The sequence below is a fragment of the Wasmannia auropunctata genome, unplaced genomic scaffold (genome assembly GCF_000956235.1).
Source record: "Wasmannia auropunctata unplaced genomic scaffold, wasmannia.A_1.0 LD325729.1, whole genome shotgun sequence".
Lineage (NCBI taxonomy): Eukaryota > Metazoa > Arthropoda > Insecta > Hymenoptera > Formicidae > Wasmannia > Wasmannia auropunctata.
Window position 1 is genome coordinate 22,854 of NW_012037161.1, and position 15,248 is coordinate 38,101.

Here is a 15,248-nt window from a genome sequence, read left to right on the forward strand (position 1 = left end):
AGAAAAGCGGAAAACAGAAAAGCATAAGCCAATCAGAACTCGCGTTGGTAGTCAATAGTTTTTGCTTTCTGCTTTTCTTGCTACCAGTGCGAGTTCTGATTGGCTTCTGCCAGAGAGGATCCTCTCTGCTTCTGCTTTTCTGTTTTCCGCTTTTCTGTCAAGGTGTGAATTCGCCCTAAGTGATTCCAGCTGTCGCGGTTGCCGTCACTGGTTTCCATATCTCATTAGAGGGCGGAATTGGGCGGAATTCGCAATTCGATCCGTTCCGTTCGCGCGGCGTGGTTCGTGCGAGAGCTTCGGAGGCTAGTCGGAGGCTTCGAAGCTTGGAACGGATTCGGTTTTGCGGAAATCCTTCGATTTTTTGTGATACATGACGGTGAGGTATCGTCGAACTCCGGCTATTATTATGAGGTGCGGACGTCCTTTCGGAATCATTCTCGGTACGGCGCTGTTGCAATTGGCGATCCTTTGAATTCCGGTGACCAAAAGACCGCGGTGTGCTGTTGAAGAACTTTGAGGATTGTCATCGTCGTTGTCGTCGTCGTCGTCGTCGTGCTTTCCTAACTCTTCCTTCCGACGGGATATCGTCCGAGCAGACTCAAATAATCCCTTCAGCCTGTTCTCGCGAACAACTACTACCTTTCGCGATGGCGAGTCTCAATGTATTTAAATGTGTTCTGCTGCTTCTGTTCGTGCTAAGTCAGACGGGTCACGGCTATAACGAGGATGTGCTTCAGTATACCCACGACAACTTTTCTGCGGAAGTTGGCAAGAAAAATCACTTCGTCATGTTTTACGCGCCATGGTAAATGAATGTGCATTTTGATCAGGGTTGGGTAGTGCCTAGCAAAAAAAGATAAAAGTTAAGTTAAAAAGTTAAATAATTTTAACTTAACTTAGTTACAATTTAGGCTCTTAACTTTTAACTTGTAACTTGCATTTTATCGATAACTATTAACTTTTGATCTAACTTTCAATCACGTTGGAAGAAGTCCTTCGAAATCGGTCCTCTTTCCGCGGCTCCATAGAAATAAGTATAACAAATATTTATTTTAGAAATTTTATTTAGAAACCCTAAAATTATAAAATGAAAAAAATTTAATTTTAACTTTTCAATTACTTTTTTTTTATTAATTTAACTTTTAATTCAATTAATTTTATTATAAATTAACTTGTATCTTAACTAAGTTAAATTTTTAAGTTTAAAGAGTTTAAATTTTAAGACTGTTAACTTTAATTTAACTTATGTTAGTTAAAAAAAATATTAACTTATTCAATCTTGATTTTGGTTATATGATCATATATAGTCATGCCTGTTCTGTTTTTAAAAATTCTGTTTCAAAAGAAATTGATTTACTTCATAACTAAAAATCAGCGTGAAATGTTTGTATATGTTTTATTGAATTGTCCAATTACAAAGTAAAAATAATTATAATTATCGAAAATGTTTACCTTTCACAAATTTCTTTGAATGACTCAATAAATTTATGCTGTCTTTGTCAATCTTTAGAGCCTTGATATTTCAGTGAGATTTACAACTTTGGCGAAAATTTTTCTTAGAATTTTTTTAGTATAAATTTTTATATTTTCTACAATAAATTTCTGAATTCTTCAGAATTTCTGATTGGTATTCAAAGTCGGTTCTTATTTCAAGTCTTAAGGAGGTTCGATAGCAAAATCAAAATATTTCAATCTGTTTAAAAATTATACAGAATATTCTTTAAAACGAAACTAATATCATATTAGAATTTTAAACCAATTAACCATATGGTTTTTAAGAAAAAAAAACTAAAATTAGAGTTTTATGCATGTGTCTTATGACAGTTGCATTACATAATTGATATATCACATAATTACATACACTTAAAATGCTTCCATTCACATAAAAATTAATAATTAGTTAGAGCAAACCTTTTTTTTTACGTTTTTGCAAAACTTGAACTCCATCCATCATATAATTTTTTTGTATACAAGAAAGTGATGAAAGTATGCCTATTTGACATTTTAAATACTAACGAGGTTACATTGCTGCTTACTTCGTCTTATGACATGTATGTGTGTTTGAATACATGTTCAATGCAACGACAAAGACAGATCTATAGGCATACTCCCCTTGCCACCTACCCCTGCAAGTAATCTAACGAACCTCCTTAAGTAATGTCTTAAGATGCTTAAACAACTCTGTGATTGGCTTATGACAGCTTATGACTATACTTAAAACGATCTCAGATATGAGAATCTACTATGAATGCTGGTCTATATAATTTTATAACTTCGAAAATTTCTCAGATTTTTTGTATAAATTGAAACACTTATTATTAAGCGTTTTTCAGTAAGAGATGACACAGTGTAACACTGTGAATTCTCTTGTTATTTGCCAATGTTAAAACAAAGATGGAACAATGCACTTTATTACACTGTATCAATTATCTATTGCTGGAAAACGCCTAGAAATGGCAGAAATACTGGAAAAGTTTGCAACTTTTTTAGAATTTTTCATATACGTGAATTTTGAAACATTCAAAGATTTCTTGTTCTATAATTTTCAACGTGAATTTATAAAATTTGAAGAAGTTTAAAATTCTTTATGTTTTATAATTCTTCATAAATTTAAAATACATAAAAAAGTTTTTAAAAATATTATGTTTTGAGAACAGAAAAGCGCTCTTCTTTATAATTTAAACAAAATGATTTAATCTAAATCTCTTAAAAAATATCAAGGTTTTGAAGTCTGATTTAATGAAGACAGCAACATTGAGATTCTGCTTGTTGCAAAAAATTAAAGTCTGTTGAAGAAATTTGTGAAACCAAAAAATAGACATTTTTAATAGTTATGATTATTTTTATATTGTAATTGTGGTTATGAGCTAGATTATTTTTATATACATATATTGTAGTTGATCAATTCAATAAAACAAGTACATTTCCTGCTTTTTATTTTAGTTACGAAATAAATCTATTTTTCTTAGGAGCAGAATTTACGGTACTAGTATTATTATTTTTTTATGTTAGCTTATTGAATGGTGGACTCCAATCGAGAATGTTCTAAGGTGCGGTCATTGCCAAAGACTTGGTCCCACGTGGGAACAGTTGGCGATCGTCATGGAGATCTCAACTGAGGAGGACAATATAAGAATCGCCAAGGTGGACTGTACGACTGAGAGCGTTTTATGCAGCGAGCAAGATGTTACTGGCTATCCTACGTAATATACGTTTTTGCTGTCTAACTTTTCGTTCGAAACATTCTTTTCAAATTGATTTTTAATTAACGCTACGATTATATCTGTGATACTAGATCTTTACATGCATATACACACGCACACGCATACGCACACACACACACACGCACAAGTATCTGTAAATTATTTTGAAATTGTATTATAATCACACATAACATTATAATGTCTTGAAAATTTTTGGGAACATAGGTTGAAGTTTTACAAGGCTGGAGAAACCAAAGGCATCAAGTTTCGAGGCACTCGAGATTTACCTACATTGACTTCTTTTATTCATGATCAGCTAGGTAGTTCTGTGGTGTGTATGATTTTTGTTGTGTTGTATTGAATTCCGTGTTACTTTGCTTTTTTTTGAATTGTTAATCATTTATTTAAATTGTCGTAATCTATGTGTTTCAGGTTGAAGACGTCGTGCCGTCTCCTCCGGAAGCGGTGAATGGATTATTGGAACTAACGGAAGATACGTTTGAGAAGCATGTATCTTCCGGACATCATTTTGTTAAGTTTTACGCTCCCTGGTGCGGTCACTGCCAGAAATTAGCTCCAACATGGGATGAATTAGCCAATAGTCTTCGCAACGATGACGCAGTCAGTATTTCTAAGATAGATTGCACACAGCATCGCAGCATCTGTGGCCAATTTGATATTAAGGGATATCCTACGCTGTTGTGGATTGAAGACGGAAAAAAGGTATCGATTGAATTGATGCTTTTTTCTCACGAAAAATATACAGAATGTCCCGAAATTCGCGAATCAAAATATTATAGCAAGAAAGTCTTCGAAAAATTAAGTAAAAAAGTTATTTGTAAATTTTTATTTTAAGCAGTTTTAAGTAGTTTTTCAGATACAAGAGTTTAAGGATGTTTGGTACCTACAATAGTAGCAAAAAGTTAAAGAACTGATTTTGACGAATATGCTCTTCTCACATTTCTATAATTGGCTAAATTTAAACTCATGTCTCAAAAACTACTGCTTAAAATAAAAAATTACAAATAACTTATTAAATTAATTTTTCAAAAACTTTCTTACTATGATATTTTGATTCGCGAATTTCGGAACGTCCTGTAGTTATTAAAAAAAAAAACTTGATGGAATTTAATGGAATATAAATCTCTAGATAGATAAATATACCGGCCAGCGTACTCACGAAGAGCTGAAAGCGTATGTGTCGATGATGCTGGGTAAAAATGCCGACGAGTCGAGCCGGAAGAGCGACAATACTGACGGAGCACCGAATGCTATATTGAGCCTAACGGCCGATAGTTTTAAGCAAGGTATTGAGAAGGGTCTTTCATTTGTCAAGTTCTTTGCACCCTGGTGCGGACACTGCAAACGCTTGGCCCCTACATGGGAGGAACTCGGCAAGAAGTTCTTCGGCAATGACAACGTGAACATTATCAAAGTTGATTGTACACTCGACGTAAGCAAGCAATTGTGCAATGAACAGGAGGTGGACGGTTTTCCGACATTGTACTTATATCGTAACGGACGTAAGGTTTCCGAGTACAATGGCTCGCGTAATCTCGACGATCTGTACGACTTCGTGATGAATCACTTGAAAACGCACGACGAATTGTAATCTCGTATGTTGGATAAAGCGCCGAGATAGGTCTCGTAATATATTCCCAATAGTACTTCGAATAATCGAATTAAGTTAGGACGCATGACGTATCGATTTTTCATTGTCAAGTGGAAGCAGAAGCGGTAAGTTTTTCATTTTTATACACTATACATCGAGAGAAAAAGAAACTACCATATATATATATATATATATATAGAATGTAATATACCAGAATGTAATCTCGTGTCAAACAAAGATGTACTTCCAAAATATATCTATTTATTGTCTTATCTCTTATTTTGCATTTGTATGTATTCTTATTTACTCCTGTAGACAGTTATTAGTGGGGCTATAAAATTTATTGAAATCTAGATATGTAAGATGAAAAAAAAAGTTGATCTCGTTCTTTGAATACACATAATGCAAGCATTGGTTGATTTCAGAAACAAGAATAGAAATTAATTCTATAGTAGTTCTCAACATGTAGCTTGTATTTATTGCGTGCTTTTTGTAAACATCGAAAGATTTCTGATAACTAACTATTAATGGATATACGTATATACATATATATGTATATATATATACATATATGCATATGCTACATTTTTATGAATCTTATAAGTAACATGATAATCCTGTATTTTAATTATCCTTTTCTATATCATTTACTATTATAACAAGCTATATTGCAAAACGGTCTTGTGCAAAAGCACATTATCAATGGTAAACACTTTCATTAAGGCGTTACTAAACGGATCTAGCACCTTCGTTCAATTCTGATTGTTATCATTAATTGTTAGTAATATTAACAATCTTAATCGAAAAAATATATGTCGTGTCGATTCGCAATGTAGATATACGCAACCTAGTAACATAAATGTTGCTGACATTGGAAGACGAACGATTCGTTGAGCCTGGCTGTCTGAATTCGGTACGATTATTTTGCAATAAAATCATGTTCACTTTCCGTTTCTTTTTTTGCGTGGGCCTTAACAAGGTTTACAATAAGACACACTGAAGTTCTCGCTATCGATGATGCGGTACTGATAATTTTTGTAGGTAGTGAAGTCTACATCGCGCATCTGGAAAACGTGGTCCATGATCTTCTTGATCACCGGTTGGAAGCCTATGACATTCGCAGCCGTCGCAAGGTCGTCGTAGTAAGCCCACTGTCTGTCCTTGAATTTGTTGATGTGCCTCAGCTAATGGGGATAAAAACAATTATAATTTGACGTGATCTTTCTCCTGATGAAAAAAATTTTTATAATGTCTCAAATATGAAAATATTTTTTTTATATTTTAAACCTATTTATTTTAGTAATTTAATATTTTTTCGTAGTTATGAAGATTTCTGAAAAATATCTTAAATTTCTCCATATATTATAAGTTCGTTGAAAATTATAGAATGAGAAATCCTAAAGCATTAGAATTCACATGTAAAGTATTCTAGAGAAGTAGATTTCTCAAAGCATTTCTGAGAAGTGTTCCAATTTATACCAAAACATTTAAAATTTTCTAAAAAAGTTATAAAATTATTGATACGGTATAATTCTGCAAAAAATTCTGAAAATATTATATGAAGAATTCTAAGAAAAATTTTCCAGGCTGAAAGAACATAATAGATTTATCAAGGAACAGCAGTGTCTCACGCCAAGTATACACGCCTGTATATAGCATTGAGACCATCCCGTGTATCTTTATTTGAATTAACTGTCGAGTTGAACGAAAACAAGGTGGTTATATCTAAAAACGATTAAATGGATGAAATTTTAAATAAATTCAGTCGATTGCTTGGGGTCATATAATTATATAATAAAAGTCTTTATTTTTCTTTTTTTGAATATTAAGAGTTTTTTTTTACTTTTTAAAAAGGTAATTTAATTTGTACAGATTTGAGAAATGTCATCGTCTCGTTGCGTTGTCCGGGTCTCCGGTTGTAAATCGACTTTTAATACTCTCATATACAAACTTCCAAGCACCCTTTACACCCATATTCATCTCCACCTACGCTATTCACACGACCTCTTTTCAATCTTCTCTTCCCACCTACTGCAAACTTCAATACACCTTGCACGTTTCGATATGGCTCACCCATACACATCACTTCCACCTTTATTCTCCTAACTCCCACTCTCTATCCCCAATCCCAACTTTAATACACGTCCCCCCAAATCATCCCGACACGTTTCAACAGAGTTCAACACACCCTTACTCAAGATAAAGTAAATGACGCCAGTTCTTTATCTTTTATTAAATACCCTGTTCAAAAAAATCATTAGAAAAAGGTAGAAAACGATATGATCGTTTTTAATCGTAGTTATGAACCGTAAAAGAATTATCATGAGTATAAACAATTCATTTCGATAACGTTTTAATCATTTATTTATAATAAATTTCATCAAAACGGTATAAAACAATAAGTTATCATATAATTTATCGATATTTTAACGATTAAAATTGCTTTTATTAGATAATGATAGAAAACGATAGGAAATAACATTTCTTTTGGAATAGAAATAGTGAAACGATAGATACGATAGGACACGATAAAATATTTGACAGATCCTATCGATTCTTATCGTTTTCTATCAATTTTTTTAAACCGGGTACTTAATTACGCCGTCCGTACAAAAGATTTGATATCAAAAACTAGTACCAAGTTTGTAGTTGTCAATAAATTCAAGAGACACGGTAATGTCTCACGCCAAATACTTTACGTGCTCGTACACGACAGTGAGACCCGTTTCTAATTGATTTTATCGATAATTGTAGATTGACGCTAGTTTTTAATCTTTTATACGGAAGATGCGAATACTTAATGGCGCTGTTTTTTACCTTTTATTTTAAGAAAGTAATTTTGTACAGATATTTCTCTACTATCGTATATCATGTATATGTATCGTCTTTTCCTAAAAGAATATACCAATCTATCACCGCTCCTCAAACTATAATCTGCCTTCTGTTGCGAATCTCGTAGAAATTAATCGTAAATCTTATACCGGAATGCCTTGGTCCAACAGAGACTTCTTCTCGATTTTGTATTCCTCGCGCATCTGTTGCGACGACGGCAGCTTGATGCGACCCTCAAGAATCCCGAGGACGTACTGCGCCTGGACGTGGAACATTGGGAATGGTATCACGAGCGCGGGTAGGCCCATGAAGAACAGATTTGTGTAGTCCATGTGTACCAGATGCTTGTAGATGGGCTCTACGTGATCATCGTCCGTACGTATCTCGACTTTAGCCGACATAAAGGGATACGTGAATTCGTAACCTGAGATTAAGAGGAATCATTGTGTGGTATATGAAACTATTATGAGCAGTAAAAATCAATTCTCGAATGGAATGCCAATATTTATTACCGGTACAGTATATGAAATCGTCCACTTCCGCCGTGGAGCCGTCGCGAAAGATGAAGATGTTTCCCCTTACGGACTCGACGCCAGGCCTCTGCTCGACATTGCTTAACGTCGAGTCGAGCTGTTCTGGCAGATTATGACTCAGATATATCTGGAATTACCGAGGGAGATACAAATGATTAAAAAGATCGTGTCGAATCGTTCATTTACAATCTGTACTATTTTTACGTGACGGTTTTTAAAGCGACGTCTACAATGAGATTTAAGACTTAAGAAAATTGATCAATCACAATAGATTATTCTTCTTACGTGAGATGAATAATCGACTATGGTCAATTTTCTTAAATCTTAAGTCTTAAGTCTCATTGTAGACGCCGCATTAGAATTAGAACTTGACTGCGACGTGTGATCTCTGCGGTTGCAGAAATGTCTCATGGAGACTCGAAAATGACCTCGCACAAATCTTATTGATCAGTTTTTGGTCAATGAACCAAAAGCATGGACCAAAAGCATTATCTTGAATAAGCAAGAATCATTATCCAATCTTCTTCATGCTTAATGACAAGAGCTCCAGCATCATATTGTCCAATTCTGTCGAAAAAAACATTTTTCCATCACACAAAACTAGTAGTAGTACCATTACCAGGATTGAATTCAGCATAGCACGTGGGGGAAATCTTTTTAAGTTTATACGTGCTCCCAATGCGTGACAGAATTAGACGACGATTTTTGCTTATGTAAGATAATGTTCATGCTTATACGATACAAAATATAATTCACTTTCTCAGGCCATATCTCGTTAAATGATATTTCAATCCTTGATCACCTGTCAATGAGTCCAAATATCAAATGCCATCGAATATCTATAACATAACTCTTGGATAACGACTGCAAAGTCTAGAAAGATCTCTTGTAACATTGGAAACATTGGAAGACGCATATCGATGGTTTTGGAATAGTATTTTTAAGAATTGATCGATATGAAAGAGAAGTGCCAAGAAGTAATGAAACAAGAGAATAATATATTATACGTTTCTAAAGTTCGACCTTCTTGATCCTAATTCGTCTTAGTAATGCCAGTAGAACTTGACATATTTTTTTCTAAAAAATTTTTTTAAATGCAATGAAACGATGAAAAAAATTGCAGATCAATTTTTAATAAACTGTTTTAAACAGCAGGATTTAATTTTCAAATTTGTGCTAATTCGAGTTGTAGAAAAAATTTTTGCAACACCATAATGCTTGACTTTGTAAAATTTTCACGAGATTGAAATCTTTTTTAAATTGTCCGTCTCACTTCCTAAGTGATAAAGCATCTTCGAGAAAAATTATTATTAGGAGATGAAAGAAAGTTTGATCTTTAAAATGAGGCATTTCTTATCAGCAAGATTATTTACGAAGTATGATTTTTATTACGAAGAATGAGCAGTACGATTTTTTACGAAGTTACAATAATTAAGAGATGGACAATTTTTTGCAAAAACTTATTATAGTGATCCTTTAATTTTGTTGTTAAGCATACTTTATTATAATGTTTTGAAAAGCTCTTGAAGTAAGTTACAAGAATATGCAATAAAAAAATAAAGGATTCGACTTAAAAAATTCAACTTATTCTTTATACATATACATATTCTTGTGGACTCCACTCAAAGTCAAACTCTTGTCATCGTTAGGCACATTTTATTTAATCCTCTATAATTTTTTTCTTACATATTTTTCGCTAGAGTTAATCATTTCCGAAATATTTTAGCATTTTCGGATTTTCTGAGGACTGTATACATATATGTATAATATAATATTATATACATATATTATACTATATATATATATATATATAGTTTCTTTTGTAAAAACGGTGTTAAATTAATGAATTTTTATTTTTAAACTTCGAATGACTGTAACACAAAAACTGTTTATTATTACGAATTTTGACCACTTATTGATTAGCATGAAAAGAATTACAACATACATTAAAATTTCATTTCATTCAACCGAAATTAAATTTTCATGTAAATAAGATTTGTGCGGGATTTAATTGGTTGTCGAAGTATTATACCAGGAAAGTGTGACTTTACCCTTGTCGAAGATGATAATTAATAGCATAGGAATTTATTATGTGCTGGCGTACTTTATTGGCGTATTGCGAAACTTCCATAGCGATATCGATGCCGGACCAGGACGCGCCGAGTATGCAAACCTTCTTGCCGGCGTAGATTTCTGGCATTCTGTATTGATGACTGTGAACGCATCTACCGCGGAAGCTTTCGATGCCTGAAATACGTGGAATCCGACCGACACTGTAATGACCGTTGCACAGCACGACGGCGTCGAAGGTTTTTGTGACTTGCACTTTGGTTTCCAATGATTCGTATGTCACTGTCCACAACATCTGTCCATTTCTCGTAGTTTCTGGTTCTACGTGTTTCACCAGGGTGTTGAACTGAAACGTGACTCGAAATAAAATCATGTTAAAAAAAGAAAATAAGTCGTTTTAATTTACTACTTATACATTGTCGAAATTAGAAGTGTTCTTATGCACATGACAAGCTTATATTTATTTATATACAAAAATATATTTATATACATATATGTATATATTTAATATACATATACAGAATGAAGCAATAATTGTTATCACCTCGAACATCTTCACAACTAGAGTAAGAGAAAAATTTATAATATCTAACAGAAATTATGTAGTATAACAGAAGTGATCATTTTATGATGGTAACACTTTTCTAGGTGGAGTAGTTTTAAAGATCTAAAAGTCATCTTTATTTTTTTAAATGGAATTGTATAATTTTGTTAACATAATATGATTCTTTTAGCTATTTTGCATATAAAGTATCAAAGTAGAGTAAGTAAAAAAAACAATAGTTTTTAAAGAAATTTTATTTAGCATATTTTTTTATATGGAATATGAAATATCTTAATTTCTTGATATTTTTAATATGTAGAATAATAAACTATAATAAAAAAAGTCATATTATGTACAAAACCATATAATTTTATTTAAGAAATGATAATAACTTTATGTGATCTTGAACAATTTTTTCAAAAATTGATTTAACTATTATTTGTCTCCCTAACTTGTATTTGAAAATATGTTTTTAAAAACGTTTTCTTTTCGAGATAATTAGCTCATCAAAAATAAAATAATTACAGGTGAAACTTCGGTAACGTTGTTATAAGATTAACAAAGAAACGCTTTTATACATATATATATATTTTTTCTTTTTGTGTTGTTTTGTGTACGTTTAAAAAAATATGTTTAACTGGTTTAGCAGAAATGGAAAAACGAATATATTTCGGCTTAATCTTCGGCTTAATAAGAATACAAAAACTTACTTTAATGTAAGGATAGAGATTGAAGTGTTTTGCATAGCTTGTGAGGTATTCTCTTATCATGCTGTGGTGAACGAAAGAGGGGCCATCCGGATTTTTAAAGGGAAAGTCAGGTATCGCCATTATTTCCTTCGGTATGTTTGTTCTGTAAGAAAAACGAGAACAACGTTTGTTCTCTCAGATGATTCTCGTATTGAGATGATTACGTGCAATTTTTATTAATTTTTATACGTCGCGGAGTTCAGAAGATACGATGACCCGTAACCCAAGAATGGCGATAAACAGAGTTGTTAGTTATTGGCAACTAGTCCAAAATAAACTTTAGTCTACTTTGGACTTTATTCAATAGACATAGACATAATAGGTCCAAAATAAGTTCTAATCTATTTTGGACTTTATTCAATAGACATAGACATAGTGAGAAAGATATTTTCTTTGTCTTCCTTGCTAGAAGTAATTAGTTGAATCGACGTTGATTCGTTCAATCATTTCTAGCTGGGTTGTAAACGTATATTCTATAAAGCAATGAAACAATGTTTTTAGAAATATTCCTGATTCTTTCTATTTTTTTTTTGCTTGTATTATTCGAATGTTATTTAGCTGAAATTAAGTTGGTTATCGAAGATACGCGGGAGAAAGTTGACAGTAATATTGCTTCAGAACTTGGATTCACATTAATATATGAACGATTATACAGATGAAGCAGATAAGAAAATTACCCGAATGCAAGTAGGAAATCAAATTGAACATTTGCATTCGTAATTGTTGCCTACTTCGATCGATTTCTTATAAAAGATATCTTCGCAAGAGTCCTTGAGTCTTCTGCATTATCTATAGCTTACATTGCTATACACATTGCAGATCGCTTTTGTTATTCAATTTATCGTGTATCTCCTTTCCGGAACTGGTCATTCAGAAATCGATCTTCTCGTTAATTATGTCATAAAGTGTATCGTGTGTCAAGCAAAGTTTATCGTGTTAATGCATTAGACCGGGTGTTTCTCGTGTACATGTGTGCGACCGGGGACGATATATTTATTGCCAGCTGCGATCGGAGGAACGAAGGCATCTTATTACCTTCGAGCATTGAAAAAGAAAAGAATTTGATGGACTTCGTTGTCATTCAATAATGTAATTTTACTCACCAGAATGTACGCTCATTTGTTGCAACAATGACACAACTCAAAAAACAAAGTTTACCAAAAAATGGATTTGAATGTTTTGGATTATTGAAATTTTGTAAAATACATATCATTTGCCATTTCGATACCTATACTAACTGATTGTAGAGAAATAAAATTGTGTACTTTTAATTTTAAAGTATGTTTTTTTTATGCAAGCGTTCTTTTTTGCAAGCTAAAAAGAGACAATAGATAAAAATTTAGAGGTTGTGAAAGAATACACGATGTGTAACATTTTACACAGACGTTATGATGTCTGGGAATGACGACCTAGCGGTATTCAGAAACTTGTCGGAATTCAAAAATAATTATAATACAAAATCTTCTTCAAAATTTTAAACACTGTCAGATTCAGAACTATAATTGTTTTGATATTATGATGAATCGAAGATTTTATTTATAATTTCAAGCATTGACTGTAATTATAGATACATTATGACACTATATAATAAAAGATTTACGTTCATGTTATTTTAACATATTAATTTGATCAAATAATAAGTAGGAACATTTGTAAGTCGAAATTATTTTTAACTAATGATGACTTTATTGAGGTTAAAATGTTTGGAATTATTTATAATGATATTTGTCATTATTTTATAAACGGTATTTTATAAGCATATAATTTAGCATAAAAATTTTGCGATCAGGCTTTGTATGCTTTCTTATTATTATATTTATTTATATTATAAGCTTATTTGTTATTTTAAAAATGCCAATTTTTTAATTATGTCGTTATTGTAACAAATATCCGGTAAAAAATTTTCATATAAGAACATGCATATATAAATACATATAAACAATGCGTAATATGTCCATACATATTCAGATATGTTTCTTTTCTTCGTAAAATTATTTGGTACAAGAAAAATGATAATAAATAAGAAGAAAATAAGAAATAATTAAAAGAATAACTTAGGAATAAATGTATTAAGACTATTAAGTGTAAGTTCATAGTATCTAATAATTAAATTAACAACATCTGATATAGCAATAAAGACGTTGACCAGAATAGATCTCTTTATGATTGGAATCTTTGGATTGTCTGTGACATCGATATAATCATGATGTAAAAAGACACATATTTATTAATAAGTTATATCTTATTTAATTTAGACATTTATTACAAAAGTATAGAGTCTGTGGAGAAATATTTATAGAAAATTAGCAACATCCCTATACATTATAGCTATGGCAGATGCTACAGCTGTGTGTGATGAATTTGGATAGATAATATCCTCTGATATAAGTATGTGATCGGTGACGCAGAAGTTCAAGATTTAGTATACGATAGACAAAATGTAAAATATATTAATGTTTTATATCCCATTTAAATGCTAATTTACATGCCTGTAATACATTATTGAGAATTGTATCACGGCATTAGACATACTGCAAAGCCAGTTATAAGCCCAGTTTTCAACTGAAGAACCTACATCAGAATTATTTTTGCATGAGTTACCGAACAATATGAGATAACAGCAGCTTGAAATTTAAAGTTTACGTAAACAGAATGCGGAAATTCATATATATGTATATTTGACATATAAATTTAAATTGTTATAATATTTTACATTGATAGATACAGTCGAACCTCGAAAATCTCTATAAGACGAAAATTTTGTTCATCCCCTTTCGCTCCGCTTCGGAAAACTTCTATAAATCAAAATAAAACCTATTTTAACTCGAATTATTTGTCAAGCATTTAGATATTTATTTTACCTCTGTAACTTAAATTTAAAGTAGCCAGATCTCTACAAGTCGAAGTTCATCTCTATAAGTCGAACTTCCATTGTCGCTACCTCTAATTCGAAATTGTAGCTATGTGTAACCGTGAGTAATAGCCTGGTATTTTGTTTTATGGTTACATTTATCATATGTATGCAATAAATAATCACTGTTAAATATTGATTTTTTTCCTTTAAAAGCCATTATAATTGGAAAATTATAAACTTTCGTACAAAGCCTCCGTAAGTCGAATTTTCATATGTTAACCCTCTTTTACTCGAATTTCGATAAGTCGAAAATTCTATAACTCGAACAATTTTTCTAGTCCCTTGAGATTTGAGTTATCGAGGTTCGATTGTATTTTCTTTGCTTATCTACTCTTTTTAATATTACAAGGAATATGGCAGATTGCTTCTCTTAATTATTACTCAGATTATAGCTGACCAGTAAAAAATTTTTCTTCTAAATACATATAAACATATATAAAAATATATAATTATTTATAATTATTTATAATTATATGCGTAATATGTCCATACATATATATCCATATACGAGGGCAAGGTGAAAAGTTCTCGGCCTGACGTATAGAAATAGCATCGGAGGTATCAAATGGCTACGATTTTTCTTAAGTTTGATTCTTCAGAGACCTACCGAAAAAGTTTCAGGCGGTTAATATAGTTTGTCTCTCGAGTCGAGTAAAGCAAACAAGTTTTGGTGTTTCTCGAAAAATGGATAAAATCGAATGTCGCGCAGTGATAAAATACTTTATTTTGAAAGGTTTAACGCCAATGGAAAAAACGAGATGGATTCCACTTTGGGAGACTCTTTATCATCG

The 15,248-nt window shown here is 31.9% G+C and overlaps 2 protein-coding genes across 3 annotated transcripts; one reads left to right on the top strand and one right to left on the bottom strand.

The window, feature by feature from the left end:
• Positions 1–627: 627 nt before the first annotated feature.
• Positions 628–4,970, top strand: LOC105460255 (thioredoxin domain-containing protein 5). Of its 2 annotated transcripts, none has more exons than XM_011706692.1 (5): positions 628–805; positions 3,051–3,203; positions 3,429–3,534; positions 3,636–3,926; positions 4,354–4,970. In XM_011706692.1, exons 1-5 carry the CDS (start codon positions 648–650, stop codon positions 4,813–4,815), a joined length of 1,170 nt encoding a protein of 389 aa, XP_011704994.1. In that variant the 5' UTR covers positions 628–647; the 3' UTR covers positions 4,816–4,970. The 2 variants fall into 2 exon arrangements, with proteins under 2 accessions (XP_011704994.1, XP_011704995.1); XM_011706693.1 differs by having other exon boundaries at positions 730–805; positions 3,013–3,203.
• Positions 4,971–5,056: 86 nt separating this feature from the next.
• LOC105460256 (flavin-containing monooxygenase FMO GS-OX-like 3) lies at positions 5,057–11,676 on the bottom strand. Its single transcript, XM_011706694.1, has 5 exons — positions 11,505–11,676; positions 10,285–10,596; positions 8,160–8,307; positions 7,797–8,071; positions 5,057–5,999 (listed from the first exon to the last, which is right to left on the bottom strand). Exons 1-5 carry the CDS (start codon positions 11,622–11,624, stop codon positions 5,787–5,789), a joined length of 1,068 nt encoding a protein of 355 aa, XP_011704996.1. The 5' UTR covers positions 11,625–11,676; the 3' UTR covers positions 5,057–5,786.
• Positions 11,677–15,248: the final 3,572 nt, after the last annotated feature.

Coding starts and splice junctions, on each gene's coding strand:
- LOC105460256 (XM_011706694.1), bottom strand. CDS start 11,624: ATGGCGATACCTGACTTTCCCTTTAAAAATCCGGATGGCCCCTCTTTC. Junction 10,597..11,504: donor ATCTCTATCCTTACATTAAA/GTAAGTTTTTGT, acceptor GTCACGTTTCAG/TTCAACACCCTGGTGAAACA. Junction 8,072..8,159: donor CGATTTCATATACTGTACCG/GTAATAAATATT, acceptor TCTTAATCTCAG/GTTACGAATTCACGTATCCC.
- LOC105460255 (XM_011706692.1), top strand. CDS start 648: ATGGCGAGTCTCAATGTATTTAAATGTGTTCTGCTGCTTCTGTTCGTG. Junction 3,204..3,428: donor GATGTTACTGGCTATCCTAC/GTAATATACGTT, acceptor TTGGGAACATAG/GTTGAAGTTTTACAAGGCTG. Junction 3,927..4,353: donor GGATTGAAGACGGAAAAAAG/GTATCGATTGAA, acceptor ATAAATCTCTAG/ATAGATAAATATACCGGCCA.